The 15,279-nt window shown below is 42.7% G+C and overlaps 1 protein-coding gene across 11 annotated transcripts in view; it reads left to right on the top strand.

Moving 5' to 3' along the window:
* ylpm1 (YLP motif containing 1) overlaps positions 1-13,107 on the top strand; it is a 59,859-nt gene extending 46,752 nt beyond the window's left edge. For 7 of the 11 annotated variants that reach the window (XM_090233256.1, XM_090233254.1, XM_090233255.1 and 4 more), the window contains 4 exons: positions 416-467; positions 3,517-3,644; positions 4,052-4,242; positions 12,744-13,107. In XM_090233256.1, coding sequence (XP_090089382.1) covers positions 416-467; positions 3,517-3,644; positions 4,052-4,198 — 327 coding nt within the window. In that variant the 3' untranslated portion in view covers positions 4,199-4,242; positions 12,744-13,107. Of the gene's footprint in view, positions 1-415; positions 468-3,516; positions 3,645-4,051; positions 4,243-11,976; positions 12,090-12,743 lie in introns of all 11 variants that reach the window. The other 4 variants (XR_016495502.1, XR_016495501.1, XR_016495500.1 and 1 more) reach the window with 1 other exon arrangement.
* Positions 13,108-15,279: the final 2,172 nt, after the last annotated feature.

Below are 15,279 nucleotides of genomic sequence, written 5' to 3'. Positions count from 1 at the left end.
GAAGTGTCTCAAAATGCTTTGATCATGGCTAACACCAAAGGCAAATCTTCTCAACACGGGGTGTCATAATGACATCTGACATGTTGGCATGCCAACGTCTTAAAAGAATGTTGTGGCATTCTTACGATTCTCCTGATTTGTACTGATATTGTTTGATTAACGTAACTATTTCAACGCCTTCTTTCCGTCACCGAAACCATCTCTCTGCTCTCTCTCTCTGCTCGCTCTCTCTGCTCGCTCGCTCTCTCTCTCTCTCTCTCTCTCTGCTCGCTCTCTCTCTCTCGCTCTCTCTCTCTCTCTCTCTCTCTCTCTCTCTCTCTCTCTCATATTCATTCATTCATATCCTCCTCCTGACCCCTAAGCTCCTTGCCGCTCAGAGGCCTAACCCTTGCGGTCTCTTCTCTGTATAATTTAGGGTTACATTCCACAAAGCAAATGGGAGATGGACACTTCTGATGCGAAACTCGGTAGGTATTCCCTTTGTTTTCTGATCTTACTAATGTACATGATATTTACTAACAACTATGTGGTGAATGGAATGATTTCAAAAACGTCTTTGATTCCATGTACAGCGCCTTCGGGAAAGTATTCAGACCTCTTGACCTTTTCCACATTTTGTTACGTTACAGCCTTATTCTAAAATGTATCAAATTGTTTTTTTTCCCCCTCATCATAAATACCCCATAATGGCAAAGCAAAGATGGGTTTTTAGACATTTTTCCTAATTTATTTAAAGACAATTATAAACTGAAATATGATATTTACATAAGTATTCAGACCCTTTACTCAGTACTTTGTTGAAGCACCTTTGGCAGTGATTACAGCCTCGAGTCTTCTTGGGTTTGACGCTACAAGTTTGTCATGACGGTATTTGTGGAATTTCTCCCAATCTCCTCTCAAGCTCTGTCAGGTTGGATGGGGAGTGTCGTTGCACAGCTATTTTCAGGTCTCTGCAGAGATGTTCGATCGGTTTCAAGTCGGATTTTTGGCTGGGCCACTCAAGGGCATTCAGAGACTTGTCCAGAAGCCACTCCTGCGTGGTCTTGGCTGTGTGCTTAGGTTTGTTGTCCTGTTGGAAGGTGAAACTTCGCCCCAGTCTGAGGTCCTAACCTGCTGCAGAGCGCTTTTCATCAAACATCTCGCTGTGCTTGGCTCTGTTCATCTTTGCCTTGATCCTGACTAGTCTCTCAGTCCCTGCCGCTGAAAAACATCCCCACAGCATAATGCTGCCACCACCATGCTTCACCGTAGGGTTGGTGCCATGTTTCCTCCAGATGTGACGCTTGGCATTCAGGCCAAAGAGTTCAATCTTGGTTTCATCAGACCAGAGAATCTTGTTTCTCATGGTCTGAGAGTCTTTAGGTGGCAAACTCCAAGCGGGCTGTCATGTGCCTTTTACTGAGGAGTGGCTTCCGTTTAGCCACTCTACCGTCAAGGCCTGATTAGTGGAGTGCTGTGGAGATGGTTGTCCTTCTGGAAGGTTCTCTCATCTCCACAGAGTAACTCTAGAGCTCTGTCAGAGACCATCAGGTTCTTGGTCACCTCCCTGACCAAGTCACTTCTCTCCCGATTGCTCAGTTCGGCATGGTGGAAAGTTCTAAAAAGTCTTGGTGGTTCCAAACTTCTTCCATTTAAGAATGATAGAATCCACTATGTTCTTGAGGATGTTCAATGCTGCAGAAATGTTTTGGTACCCTTCCCCAGATCTGTGCCTCGACACAATCCTATCTCTGAGCTCTACGGACAATTCCTTCGACCTAATTGCTTAGTCTTTTCTCTGACTTTAACTGTCAACTGGGGAACCTTTAGACAGGTATGTGGCTTTCCAATCCAATTTAATTTACCACAGATGGACTCCAAACAAGTTGTAGAACCATCACAAGGATGATCAATGGAAACAGGATGCACCTGAGCTCAATTTCGAGTCTCAAAGCAAAGGGTCTGAATACTTACGTAAATAAGGTATTTCTGCTTTTTGTTTTTAGTACATTTGCAAAAATGTATAAAAACCTGTTTTTGCTTTGTCATTATGGGGTATTGTGATGTCATTATGGGGTATTGTGATGTCATTATGGGGTATTGTGATGTCACTATGGGGTATTGTGATGTCACTATGGGGTATTGTGATGTCACTATGGGGTATTGTGATGTCACTATGGGGTATTGTAATGTCACTATGGGGTATTGTGATGTCATTATGGGGTATTGTGATGTCATTATGGGGTATTGTGATGTCATTATGGGGTATTGTGATGTCATTATGGGGTATTGTGATGTCATTATGGGGTATTGTGATGTCATTATGGGGTATTGTGATGTCACTATGGGGTATTGTGATGTCACTATGGGGTATTGTGTGTAGATTGCTGAGGAAATTGTTTTATTTAATCAATTTTAGAATAAGGCTGTAACGTAACAAAATGTGGAAAAAGTCAAGGGGTCTGAATACTTTCCCGAAGGCACTGTACATGATGTTCACTAACAACTACAGCTTCCAGTAGATGTTCCCTTTTTTCCACAGTGTTATCCTTTTAACCAGTCGTTTTCAAACTTCTCCGGGACTCCCAGACTTTGACAATGTTGTTGTTGCCCTTAACTAGCTCACTTGATTTAATCAATCAAAGTTATTTATAAAGCCCTTCTTACATCAGCTGATGTCACAAAGTGCTGTACAGAAACCCAGCCTAAAACACCAAACAGCAAGCAATGCAGATGTAGAAACACGGTAGCTAGGAAAAACTCCCTAGAAAGGCAGGAACCGAGGAAGAAACCTAGAGAGGAACCAGGCTCTGAGGGGTGGCCAGTCCTCTTCTGGCTGTGCCGGGTGGAGATTATAACAGAACATGGCCAAGATGTTCAAATGTTCATAGATGACCAGCAGGGTCAAATAATAAGAGATCATTTAAGAAGTCAATGTCTTGATAACTAGTTGGCAAGTTGAATCAGGTGTGCTAGCTCTGGAATGGATCAAAGACATGTAACGGTTGGGGGTCCCCAAGGAGAGACACTCGGCCCTCCATGGAATGAGTTTGACACCTGTGGTCTGAACTGTTTCCAGCCTCCTCCTTATTATAGACAAATGTGCATAAATGCTGAATACAAAACGATCTGATCAGAACACACACAGATCAAAATAGTACGTTTTCAAATAAATAACATCCTCACTTATATTTACAAAAAAAAAAAAAAAAAAGATGTTCTATAAAGGAACACATTAGTGCTTTTTATACCACGCACAGTTTGCTTCAAAATCAAAATGAGAGGAGACAACTCTTTGACTCTTTGACTCTTTGACTCTTTGATCCTTGGTAATACATCTGGAAAACATGGAAAGTTTCTTACAAGCATTAAAAATATTTATAGATGCAGGAAGATAATGGCGTTATACAGAATCTGAGCAGTGTCGGGCATCGTCACGGTGATCATGGTAGCAAGCTTTTTTTTTTTTTTTTTTTTTTTTTTTTTTTTTTTTTGCTGAGTCGTGAGGTGACGTGGCGAGCGCTCTTCTCCTTACAGACAAGCTGGACGGCTTGGTGATGGGGGGGAAGAGGAAGAGGGAGGGAGACGACGTGGCAGGGATGGATGACTTTCTTCAGCTGCCAGACGACTACGCCACGCGCCACTCTGAACCCGGCAAGAAGAGGGTAAAGTGGTATACACTATTATATCCCGTCGTACCCGTTTCCTGTTTAACAGACCCAAAACCTCCACATCCTGTCTAATATTATTCATGCTTTTTTGTTGTTGTTGTTGTTGTTAACCTTTATTTGTCCATGCAAGTCTATTCTTATTTACAATGACTGACCATGTAATATGGTTTGCGGACAGTAACATTTTATCGTTTGTGACAAGTCAATCTCTGTATTTTAAGGCAGATCATTTCATCACAAAAAACAGGATTGTCTATGGGCGAGAATGTGGTTTGATGTGCTCCCTAAATACTGTTTTGCAAAATTACTGGAATAGTTCAATTGCAATCCTGACCCATTTCCTGCTCGTGACCCATTTCCTGCTCGTGACCCCGCTGGATGTTGTCCTTCCTGTCGTCTAGGTTCGCTGGGCTGACCTCGAAGAGCAGAAGGATGCGGAGCGCAAGCGTGATATCGGCTTTGTGGTGGGTCAAACAGACTGGGAGAAAATCACAGACCAGAGCGGACAGATAGCTCAGAGAGCTCTCAACCGCACTAAGTATTTCTAGTAACAGAAGATCACTGCCCTCACCCCCTGCTTCCTGGTTTATAGGTATGTACATTACATTCTGTTCATAATCTAATTTGATGGAGTATTGCCAGCCATGTTTCTTTGTGTTTTTGGAGTGGCATTTGTGTGATGGTTTGTCTTTGTTTATTACAGTTAGGAGAGAGGGCTAGTAGTTATACCGGTCGTTATTTATTAATACCGGTAGTTATTTGGAAGTGACGAAACATATGTTTTATATCCTGGTTAGTTCCCCAATAGGCGGCCCCCAAGTTTATATAAATATATATATAGTACAAATAAAGAAAAACCCTTGAATATTTTCAAAAGTTTTAGAACACCTACTCATTCAAGGGTTTTTCTTTATTTTTACTATTTTCTACATTGTAGAATAATAGTGAAGACATCAAAACTATGAAATAACTCACATGGAATCATGTAGTAACCAAAAAAAAGTGTTAAACAAATGAAAATATATTTGAGATTCTTCAAAGTATCCGCCCTTTGTCTTGATGACAGCTTTGCCCATCATATCTCTCATACATACACACTACATGGCCAAAAGTATGTGGACGCCACTTCAAATTAGTGTATACGGCTATATCAGCCACACCCGTTGCTACAAAAAAGTGTACAAAATCGAGCGCACAGCCATGCAATCTCCATAGACAAACATTGGCCGTAGACTGGACCATACTGAAGAGCTCGGTGACTTTCAACGTGGCACCGACATAGGATGCCAACTTTCCAACAAGCCAGTTCGTCAAATTTTCTGCCCTGTTATTGTGAAGTGGGAGGCTACAACAAGCTCACCGAACGGCACCGCCGAGTGCTGTAGCGCATAAAAATCGTCTGTCCTCGGTTGCAACACTCACTACCAAGTTCCAAACTGCCCCTGGAAGCAACATCCGCATCAGAACTGTTCATTGGGAGCTTCATGAAATGGGTTTCCGTGGCCGAGCAGCCTCACACAAGCCGAAGATCACCATGTGCAATGCCAAGCGTCGGCTGGAGTGGTGTAAAGCTCGCCGTTATTGGACTCTGGAGCAGTGGAAACGCGTTCTCTGGAGTGATGAATCACACTTCACCATCTGGCAGTCCGATGGACGAATCTGGGTTTGACGGATGTCAGGAGAACCTTACCTGCCCCAAATGCATAGTGCCAACTGTATAGTTTGGTGAAGAAGGAATAATGGTCTGGGGCTGTTTTTCATTGGTTTGGGCTGGAACCCTTAATTCCAGTAAAGGGAAATCGCTACAGCATTTCAGGCTCCCGAGTTGCTCAGCAGTCTAAGATACTGCATCTCAGTGTTCGAGGCGTCACTACAGATCCTGGTTCAGCGGTCTAAGACACTGCATCTCAGTGCTCGAGGCGTCACTACAGACCCTGGTTCAGCGGTCTAAGACACTGCATCTCAGTGCTCGAGGCGTCACTATAGATCCTGGTTCAGCGGTCTAACACACTGCATCTCAGTGCTCGAGGCGTCACTACAGACCCTGGTTCAGCGGTCTAAGACACTGCATCTCAGTGCTCGAGGCGTCACTACAGATCCTGGTTCAGCGGTCTAACACACTGCATCTCAGTGCTCGAGGCGTCACTACAGACCCTGGTTCAGCGGTCTAAGACACTGCATCTCAGTGCTCGAGGCGTCACTACAGATCCTGGTTCAGCGGTCTAACACACTGCATCTCAGTGCTCGAGGCGTCACCACAGACCCGGGTTTCTTTCCAGGCTATCACAACCGGCCGTGATTGGGAGTCCTATAGGGCGGTGCACAATTGGCCCAGCGTCGTCCAGGTTAGGGTTTGGCCGGGGGGGGGGGGGTAGGCCGTCATTGTAAATAAGAATTTGTTCTTAACTAACTTGCCCAGTTGAATAAAGGTTAAAAATTTTTTTAAAAAGAAATACACTAACAGCGAGGTCCGTACAGAAATGGTTTGTTGAGATCGGTGTGGAAGAACTTGACTGGCCTGCACAGAGCCCTGACCTCAACCCCATCGAACACCTTTGGGATGAATTGGAACGCCGACTGCAAAGCCAGGCCTAATCGCCCAACATCATTGCCCGACCTCACTAATGCTCTCATGGCTGACTGGAAACAAGTCCCCGCAACAATGTTACAATATTTAGTGGAAAACCTTCCCAGAAGAGTGGAGGCCGTTATACCAGCAAAGGGGGAACCAACTCCATATTAATATTATGTTTGACACGCGGGTGTCCACATACTTTTGGCCATGTAGTGCATGTGTGTGATTTAGTTTTTTTGGGGACATAAGACTGTAAAATAACCAGCAAATCAGCTCAAATCATTTTTAAATTGAGGAAATCTGTTTCCAAGCATAAGTAGAGGCAAACAGGGCCAGAATGTATTCATACCTCTTGATTTATTCCACATTGTCGTTACAGCCTGAATTCAAAATGGATTACAAAAAAAATCTCGCCGTATCAACACACAATTCCCCATAATGACAAAGTGAAAACAAAACGTGCAAATATATTAAATAAAATGCGGAAAATATCTAATACAAGTAAGTAAGTACCCAATGCATGTTAGAATCACCTTTGGCAGCATTTACAGCTGTGAGTCTTTCTGGGTAAGTCTCTGAGAGCTTTCCACACCTGGATTGTACAATATTTGCACTTTTATTCTTTTAAAAATTCTTCAAGCTTTGTCAAGTTGATGGTTAATCATTGTCAGACAGCCATTTTCAAGTCTTGCCATAGATTTCCGAGCCTATTTTAAGTCAAAACTATAACTAGGCCACTCAGGAACATTGAACGTCATCTTGGTAAACAACTCCTGTGTATATTTGTCCTTGTGCTTTAGGTTATTGTCCTGCTGAAAGGTGAATTTGTATCCCAGTGTCAAATCGAATTGTATTTTTTCGTAATTGTATTTTTCCACCTGCGCCGAATACAACAGGTGTAGACTTTACTGTGAAATGCTGAATACAACAGGTGTAGACTTTACTGTGAAATGCTTGCTTAGAAACCCTTCCCAACAATGCAGAGTTTAAAAATAATCAATAATCAATCAATCATACAATTTTAAATAGTAACACGAGGAATAAAAAATAAAGTACACAAGAATGAAGCTACAAGATCAATGTTTAGACATACGATATGAGGTAGATATGTACATGAAGGTAAAGTGACTAGGCATCAGGATAGATAATAATAAGGTATTTGAGGTAGATATGTACATGAAGGCAGGGTAAAGTGACTAGACATCAGGATAGATAATAATAAGAGTAAAATAAAGAACAGAGTAGCAGCAGCAAAGGGTGTGTGTGCGTGTAGTGAATTTGTGTGGGAGTGTCAATGTAGTGTGTGTATATACATGTCGTCTAGTGAGTGTGTGTGTGTGTGTGTATATATATATATATATATATATACACATAGTCTTGTGTGTGTGTGTGTGTATATATAGTCTAATGAGTGTGTGTGTGTGTGTGTGTGTATGTATGTATATATATATATATATATATACACACACATATACAGTGCCTTGCGAAAGTATTTGGCCCCCTTGAACTTTGCGACCTTTTGCCACATTTCAGGCTTCAAACATAAAGATATGAAACTGTATTTTTTTGTGAAGAATCAACAACAAGTGGGACACAATCATGAAGTGGAACGACATTTATTGGATATTTCAAACTTTTTTTAAAAATCAAAAACTGAAAAATTGGGCGTGCAAAATTATTCAGCCCCCTTAAGTTAATACTTTGTAGCGCCACCTCTTGCTGCGATTACAGCTGTAAGTCGCTTGGGGTATGTCTCGATCAGTTTTGCACATCGAGAGACTGACATTTTTTCCCATTCCTCCTTGCAAAACAGCTCGAGCTCAGTGAGGTTGGATGGAGAGCATTTGTGAACAGCAGTTTTCAGTTCTTTCCACAGATTCTCGATTGGATTCAGGTCTGGACTTTGACTTGGCCATTCTAACACCTGGATATGTTTATTTTTGAACCATTCCATTGTAGATTTTGCTTTATGTTTTGGATCATTGTCTTGTTGGAAGACAAATCTCCGTCCCAGTCTCAGGTCTTTTGCAGACTCCATCAGGTTTTCTTCCAGAATGGTCCTGTATATACATCCATCTTCCCATCAATTTTAACCATCTTCCCTGTCCCTGCTGAAGAAAAGCAGGCCCAAACCATGATGCTGCCACCACCATGTTTGACAGTGGGGATGGTGTGTTCAGCTGTGTTGCTTTTACGCCAAACATAACGTTTTGCATTGTTGCCAAAAAGTTCAATTTTGGTTTCATCTGACCAGAGCACCTTCTTCCACATGTTTGGTGTGTCTCCCAGGTGGCTTGTGGCAAACTTTAAACAACACTTTTTATGGATATCTTTAAGAAATGGCTTTCTTCTTGCCACTCTTCCATAAAGGCCAGATTTGTGCAATATACGACTGATTGTTGTCCTATGGACAGAGTCTCCCACCTCAGCTGTAGATCTCTGCAGTTCATCCAGAGTGATCATGGGGCTCTTGGCTGCATCTCTGATCAGTCTTCTCCTTGTATGAGCTGAAAGTTTAGAGGGACGGCCAGGTCTTGGTAGATTTGCAGTGGTCTGATACTCCTTCCATTTCAATATTATCGCTTGCACAGTGCTCCTTGGGATGTTTAAAGCTTGGGAAATATTTTTGTATCCAAATCCGGCTTTAAACTTCTTCACAACAGTATCTCGGACCTGCCTGGTGTGTACCTTGTTCTTCATGATGCTCTCTGCGCTTTTAACGGACCTCTGAGACTATCACAGTGCAGGTGCATTTATACAGAGACTTGATTACACACAGGTGGATTGTATTTATCATCCTTAGTCATTTAGGTCAACATTGGATCATTCAGAGATCCTCACTGAACTTCTGGAGAGAGTTTGCTGCACTGAAAGTAAAGGGGCTGAATAATTTTGCACGCCCATTTTTTCAGTTTTTGATTTGTTAAAAAAGTTTGAAATATCCAATAAATGTCGTTCTACTTCATGATTGTGTCCCACTTGTTGTTGATTCTTCACAAAAAAATACAGTTTTATATCTTTATGTTTGAAGCCTGAAATGTGGCAAAAGGTCGCAAAGTTCAAGGGGGCCGAATACTTTCGCAAGGCACTGTATGTCTAGTGAGTGTGCGTGGAGTCAGTGTAAAATGGTCAGTGCAGCCATTTAATTGACTGTTCAGCAGTCTATGTTGCAATCTTATGGCTTGGGGGTAGAAGCAGTCTCTGAGCCTGTTGGTCCGAGCGCAGATGCTCCAGTACCGTTTGCCGGACGGTAGCAGAGTGAACAGTCTACGACTGGGGTGGCTAGAGTCTTTGGACATTTTTCAGTCCTTCCTCTGACACCGCCTGGTATAGAGGTCCTGGATGGCAGGGAACTCGGCCCCAGTGATGTACTGGCCTGTCCGCACCACCCTCTGTGGTGCTTTGCGGTCGAGGGCGATGCATTTGCCATGCCAAGCGGTGAAGCAGCCAGTCAAAATGATCTCGATGGTGCAGCTTTATAACCTTTTGAGGATCCGAGAGCCTCCTGAGCAGGAAGAGGGACTGCCATGCTGTGTGGACCATGGTGATGTGGACGCCAAGGAACGTGAAGCTCTCAACCCCCTCCACAACAGGCACGTGGAGGGAGGGGGGTGGGGCTCTCCCCTTTTTCTCCTATAGGCCTCCTTGGTCTTACTGAGGTTGAGGGAGAGGTTTTGTCCTGGCACCACACGGCTAAGTGTCTGACCTCTTCCTTGTAGGCTGTGTCTTCGCTGTCAGTGATCAGGCCTACCACCATCTGTCTGTCAGCAAACTTGATGATGGTGTTGGAGTCATGGGTGGCCACGCAGTCGTGGATGAACAGGGAGTACAGGAGGGGAACTAAGCACACACCCCTGAGGGGCCCCGATGTTGAGGGTCAGCGTGGCAGATGTGTTGTTGCCCAGCCTCACCACCTTGGGCCGGCCCGTCAGGAAGTCCAGGATCCAGTTGTAGAAGGAGAGATTCAGTCCCAGTGTCCCAAGCTTGGTGATGAGCTTGGAAGGAACTATGATGTTGAATGCTGAGCTGTAGGCTATGAAAAGCATCCTCACATAGTTCATTCCCCTCTTGTCCGGGTGGGAGAGGCCAGTGTGAATTGCAATTGAGATTGCGTCATCTGTGGATCTGTTGGGGGGGGGGGGGGGGGGGTTATGCGATTTGGAGTGGCTCTAGGGTGTCTGGGATGATTGTGTTGTGCGTCATGACCAGCCTTTCAACGCACTTCATAATTACAGATGTAAGTGCTACGGGGCGGTAGTCATTTAGGCAGGTTACCTTGGAGCTCTTGGGAACAGGGACAATGGTGGTCAGTTTGAAACATGTTGGGATTACAGACTGGGACAAGGAGAGATTGAAAATGTCCGTCAAGACACTTGCCAGCTGGTTTGAGCATGCTTTGAGAGCATGGCAGATGTGTTGTTGCCTAGCCTCACTACCTTGGGCCGGCCCGTCAGGAAGTCCAGGATCCAGTTGTAGAGGGAAGGGGTTCAGTGGAGTGCCCTGGTATTCGGTCTGTCCCAGCAGCCTTGTTATTGTTTACATCGGCTACGGGGAGCGAGATCAGAGTCATTCAGAAGAACATGGACTTTCACTCAAGGCACAATGTTATATTCCTCAAAGCAAGCATAAAAGGCATTGAGCTCATTTTGGTAGTTCTACATCGCTGGGCATCTCACGGCTGGGTTTCCCTTTGTAATCGGTTATTGTCTACAAGCCCTGCCACATACGACGAGCATCTGAACCAGTGTAATAGGATTCCTCCTTTCTTCTATATTGTTTTTTTGCATGTTTGATATCTAGTCAAGAGGTTGTAGTGCGCTTGTTGCTTGCGTACATGTTTGTGTCCTGTTCCTTGTAAGCGATAGCTCTAGCATGGATATTGTCTGTTGGAAAGCATACTGAACCAGGTTTTCCTCTAGGATTTGTTGCCTGTGTTTAGCTTTACTCCCTAGTCCTTGCTGATGACAAGCATACCCATAACATGATGCTGCCACCAGCATCCTTGAAAATATGAGTAGTGGTACTCAGTGATGTGTTGGATATGCCCCAAACATAACGCTTTGTAATCAGGACATTAAGTAAAAAAATTGCAGTTTTGCTTTAGTGCTTTATTGCAAACAGGATGGATGTTTTGGAGTATTTTTATTCAGTACAGGTTTCTTCTTTTCACTTAGTTTAGTATTGTGGATTAACTATAAAATGTTGTTGATCCGTCCTCAGTTTTGTCCTGTCACAGCCATTAAATATTTTGAGAGGGATACTTCAGGATTTTGGCAAGGAGGCCCTTTATCTACTTGTGGATTCCATTTGTAGGTCTCTGTGTCCAATATGAAGGAAATGAGAGGTAGTTTTGTGAGCCAATGCTAACTAGCGTTAGCAGAATGAGTGAAAGTCCAGATTTCCAGTCATTGTGCTAACGCTAGTTAGCATTGGCTCACAAAACGTCCTCTAATTTCCTTCATACTGGACACAGAGACCTACAAATGGTACCCACGAGTTCATCTGACTCTGGGGAAGTAGAAAAGGGCCTCATTGCAAAACCCCAGAAGTATCCTTTTTAAAGTTACCATTGGCCTCATGGTGAAATCCCTGAGTGGTTTCCTTCCTCTCCGGCAACTGAGTTAGGAAGTACGCCTGTAGTTTTGTAGTGACTGGGTATATTGATAAAGCACCCAAAGTGTAATTAATATCTATACTATGCTCAAAGGGATATTCAATGTCTGATTTTATTTTTTACCCATCTACCAATAGGTGCCCTTCTCTGCGAGCCATTGGAAAACCTACCTGGTCTTTGTGGTTGAATGTTTGAAATTCACTGCTCGACTGAGGGGAACTTACCTGTTTGTGTGGGGTACAGAGATGAGGTAGTCATTCAAAAAATTATATTAAACACTATTATTGCACACAGAGCGAGTACATGCAACTTATTATATGACTTGTTAAGCAGTTTACTCCTGAACTTATTTAGGCCATAACAAAAGGGGGTTCAATACTTATTGACTCAAGACATTTCAGCTTTTCATATTTAATGAATTAGTTAAATAAAATTCTACAAACATAATTCCACTTTGACATTATGGGGTAATGTGTGAAGACCGGTGACACAACGACTGTTTTTATGTGGATAAGGTCAAGGGGTATGAATACTTTCTGAAGGCATTGTATGTGATCGTATCCCAATGTAATCAAGGTTTAAAATAATTCTGCTTTTCCTCATACTCTATCTGTTGACCATCTGCTCAAAGATAAACCAGCCCATGGCTGAATATAATTTGGGGGGGGGGGGGGGGGTGTAAACCCGGTTCTGTGTGAAAGCACCAATGTAACTGGGTGAACAGAAATGCACTGTTAAATCCGTTGACCAGATGTCTATTATCTTTGTCAAAGGAAGATATATCATGTTCTTGTAAGATCATTTAAGTGAAAAGTTCATTGGATGGAAATTATAGATTTCCCCTTTTTTTTAAATTTTTTATCTTTGTCGCATATTTTTCAATCAGTTTTCTTCCTTCCTCTAGGTCTGCAGACTGTGAATATGCTTACCCCGTTTCTCAAAAAAACAAAGTCATGAAGACTACACATTCTACCTGTTGACTTTTAGGAGATCCATAGTTGTTTATTCCATTATTAGAATACAGAATAGATTTATCTTGCGTTTTAAAAAAACAAAAACAAAAAAATTATAATAATTCTTGATCTTCAATTTGAGTATTTTTTTTTTTAGTTGTTTTTTTTCCTTCCTCCTTTCGATGGTAAAATTCATGCACCAGTTTATCTTGAGCTTCGCTTCTCATTTTATACTGTAATGTCTTCCTGTATGTTAGCACTGTTGCTTATTTTATTAAATAAACTGAAGAAACAATAAACGTTTCACACACAAAACAACCAGGAGAGTCTCATGTGTGTGGTCGTGTGGGCTACGCCATGGGAGAGTCTTCTGTGATGTCTGTTTTCATGGCGACCACATACAGTACAACCTCAAAAGATACAAAACCAACAACAACAAAAAAAATGTTTTTTTATTTATTTTTTTGAGAAATATATTTCAAAGTTTCAATCATTTCAATATTTCAAACAACCTTCATTCCAAATGTGTTTGTGTCTGTGAGGTCCTACTGCGTTTACAAGAGGTATATAGCCAAAGTTTGAGTGGTAGAACAGTAGCCGGAAGGTTCTTGGTTCAAGCCCTGAGCCAGGCGATGAAGTGGGAGCTGAACTGACAACCGTAGGGCTGCTGGCCTCTTCGCCACTGGCTGCCATTGTGCCCTTGAGCAAGGCACTTGGCTCTCAAACCGCTACAGGGAGGCTGCACTGTGGCTGACCCTTTGCCTCAATGTATGTGCGTGTCTGGGGGGGGGGGTTGGGTAAGATGAAATTCAATGAGTTTTCAGTGCTCAAATCAAACCACACACACAGTATCACTTTCTCATATTTAATTATATTTCAACTTTCACGTTGCATTCTCGTAAACTCCTAAACTTTTGAAGTTAAGGAAAAGTTCGCATTCACTGTTTCTTCCAACAAATCCAATACTGAATTGACAGTGTGTATATATATATATATATATGTGTTGTGCTGTTTTAATGATGACACAGCGTCCCTTACGTGTAAAACAAACAAAATATCAAGATTATAGTAAAGGTCAATTCACTACACTATCAACTTGCTAACTGAAGCAAATGCCATGTTCCTTAGGGTTTTGTTTTCTGTACAAAGATGCCCTATAGGTATGGCATGCAAGCCAAAACAACTGAGCCAACAATGGTCACCCCTCTGTTTCACAGTACGATCTCATTAGCAATGGCAAACTTTACCAGCCCATATTTGCCTCAATTTGTATTATTTATTTTTTTCGTAACATGACTTTCCTCTCCTTTTGCTAATTTGACTGAAATAAATGCGGACCGCACCGTCATAATCCAGATTGACAAATTCAGAAACATACAATCTGGATTATGCTGCAGTCTAAGTGAATATGATCAATTATGATAATCTGAGAGAATATATATATATATATATAGAATATAATATATATATATATATAGAATATATATCCTCTAGTGTAGTTGTGAATGGGCATTCTGTAAATAAACCATATGGTTCTGGCAGGGGCGGACTGGGACCAGGCATTTCTAACCCACCAGACCATTATTTTCTTTGAGGCCCTTATTATTATTATTATTATTATTATTATTATTATTATTATTATTATTATTATTATTTGCCTAATAATGATCATTCTGTGCAAAACATCCAATTTAGAAAGGCCCACTGAGTCAGTACTGCAGGCAGCTCTAGAGTCAGTACTGTAGACTGCTCTAGAGTCAATACTGTAGGCAGCTCTAGTCAGTACTGTAGACTGCTCTAGAGTCAGTACTGTAGACAGCTCTAGTCAGTACTGCAGGCAGCTCTAGAGTCAGTACTGTAGGCAGCTCTAGTCAGTACTGCAGGCAGCTCTAGTCAGTACTGCAGGCAGCTCTAGTCAGTACTGCAGGCAGCTCTAGTCAGTACTGCAGGCAGCTCTAGAGTCAGTACTGCAGGCAGCTCTAGTCAGTACTGTAGGCAGCTCTAGTCAGTACTGCAGGCAGCTCTAGTCAGTACTGCAGGCAGCTCTAGTCAGTACTGTAGGCAGCTCTAGTCAGTACTGCAGGCAGCTCTAGAGTCAGTACTGTAGGCAGCTCTAGTCAGTACTGCAGGCAGCTCTAGAGTCAGTACTGCAGGCAGCTCTAGAGTCAGTACTGCAGGCAGCTCTAGAGTCAGTACTGCAGGCAGCTCTAGAGTCAGTACTGCAGGCAGCTCTAGAGTCAGTACTGCAGGCAGCTCTAGAGTCAGTACTGCAGGCAGCTCTAGAGTCAGTACTGCAGGCAGCTCTAGAGTCAGTACTGCAGGCAGCTCTAGAGTCAGTACTGCAGGCAGCTCTAGAGTCAGTACTGCAGGCAGCTCTAGAGTCAGTACTGCAGGCAGCTCTAGAGTCAGTACTGCAGGCAGCTCTAGTAAGTACTGCAGGCAGCTCTAATCAGTACTGCAGGCAGCTCTATTTAGTATTATTTAGCC

The sequence above is a fragment of the Oncorhynchus mykiss genome, chromosome 4 (genome assembly GCF_057628025.1).
Source record: "Oncorhynchus mykiss isolate SJ-2025 chromosome 4, ASM5762802v1, whole genome shotgun sequence".
NCBI lineage: Eukaryota > Metazoa > Chordata > Actinopteri > Salmoniformes > Salmonidae > Oncorhynchus > Oncorhynchus mykiss.
Note: the sequence above shows the minus strand (reverse complement) of the source record. Positions and strands in the feature narration are given on the sequence as shown.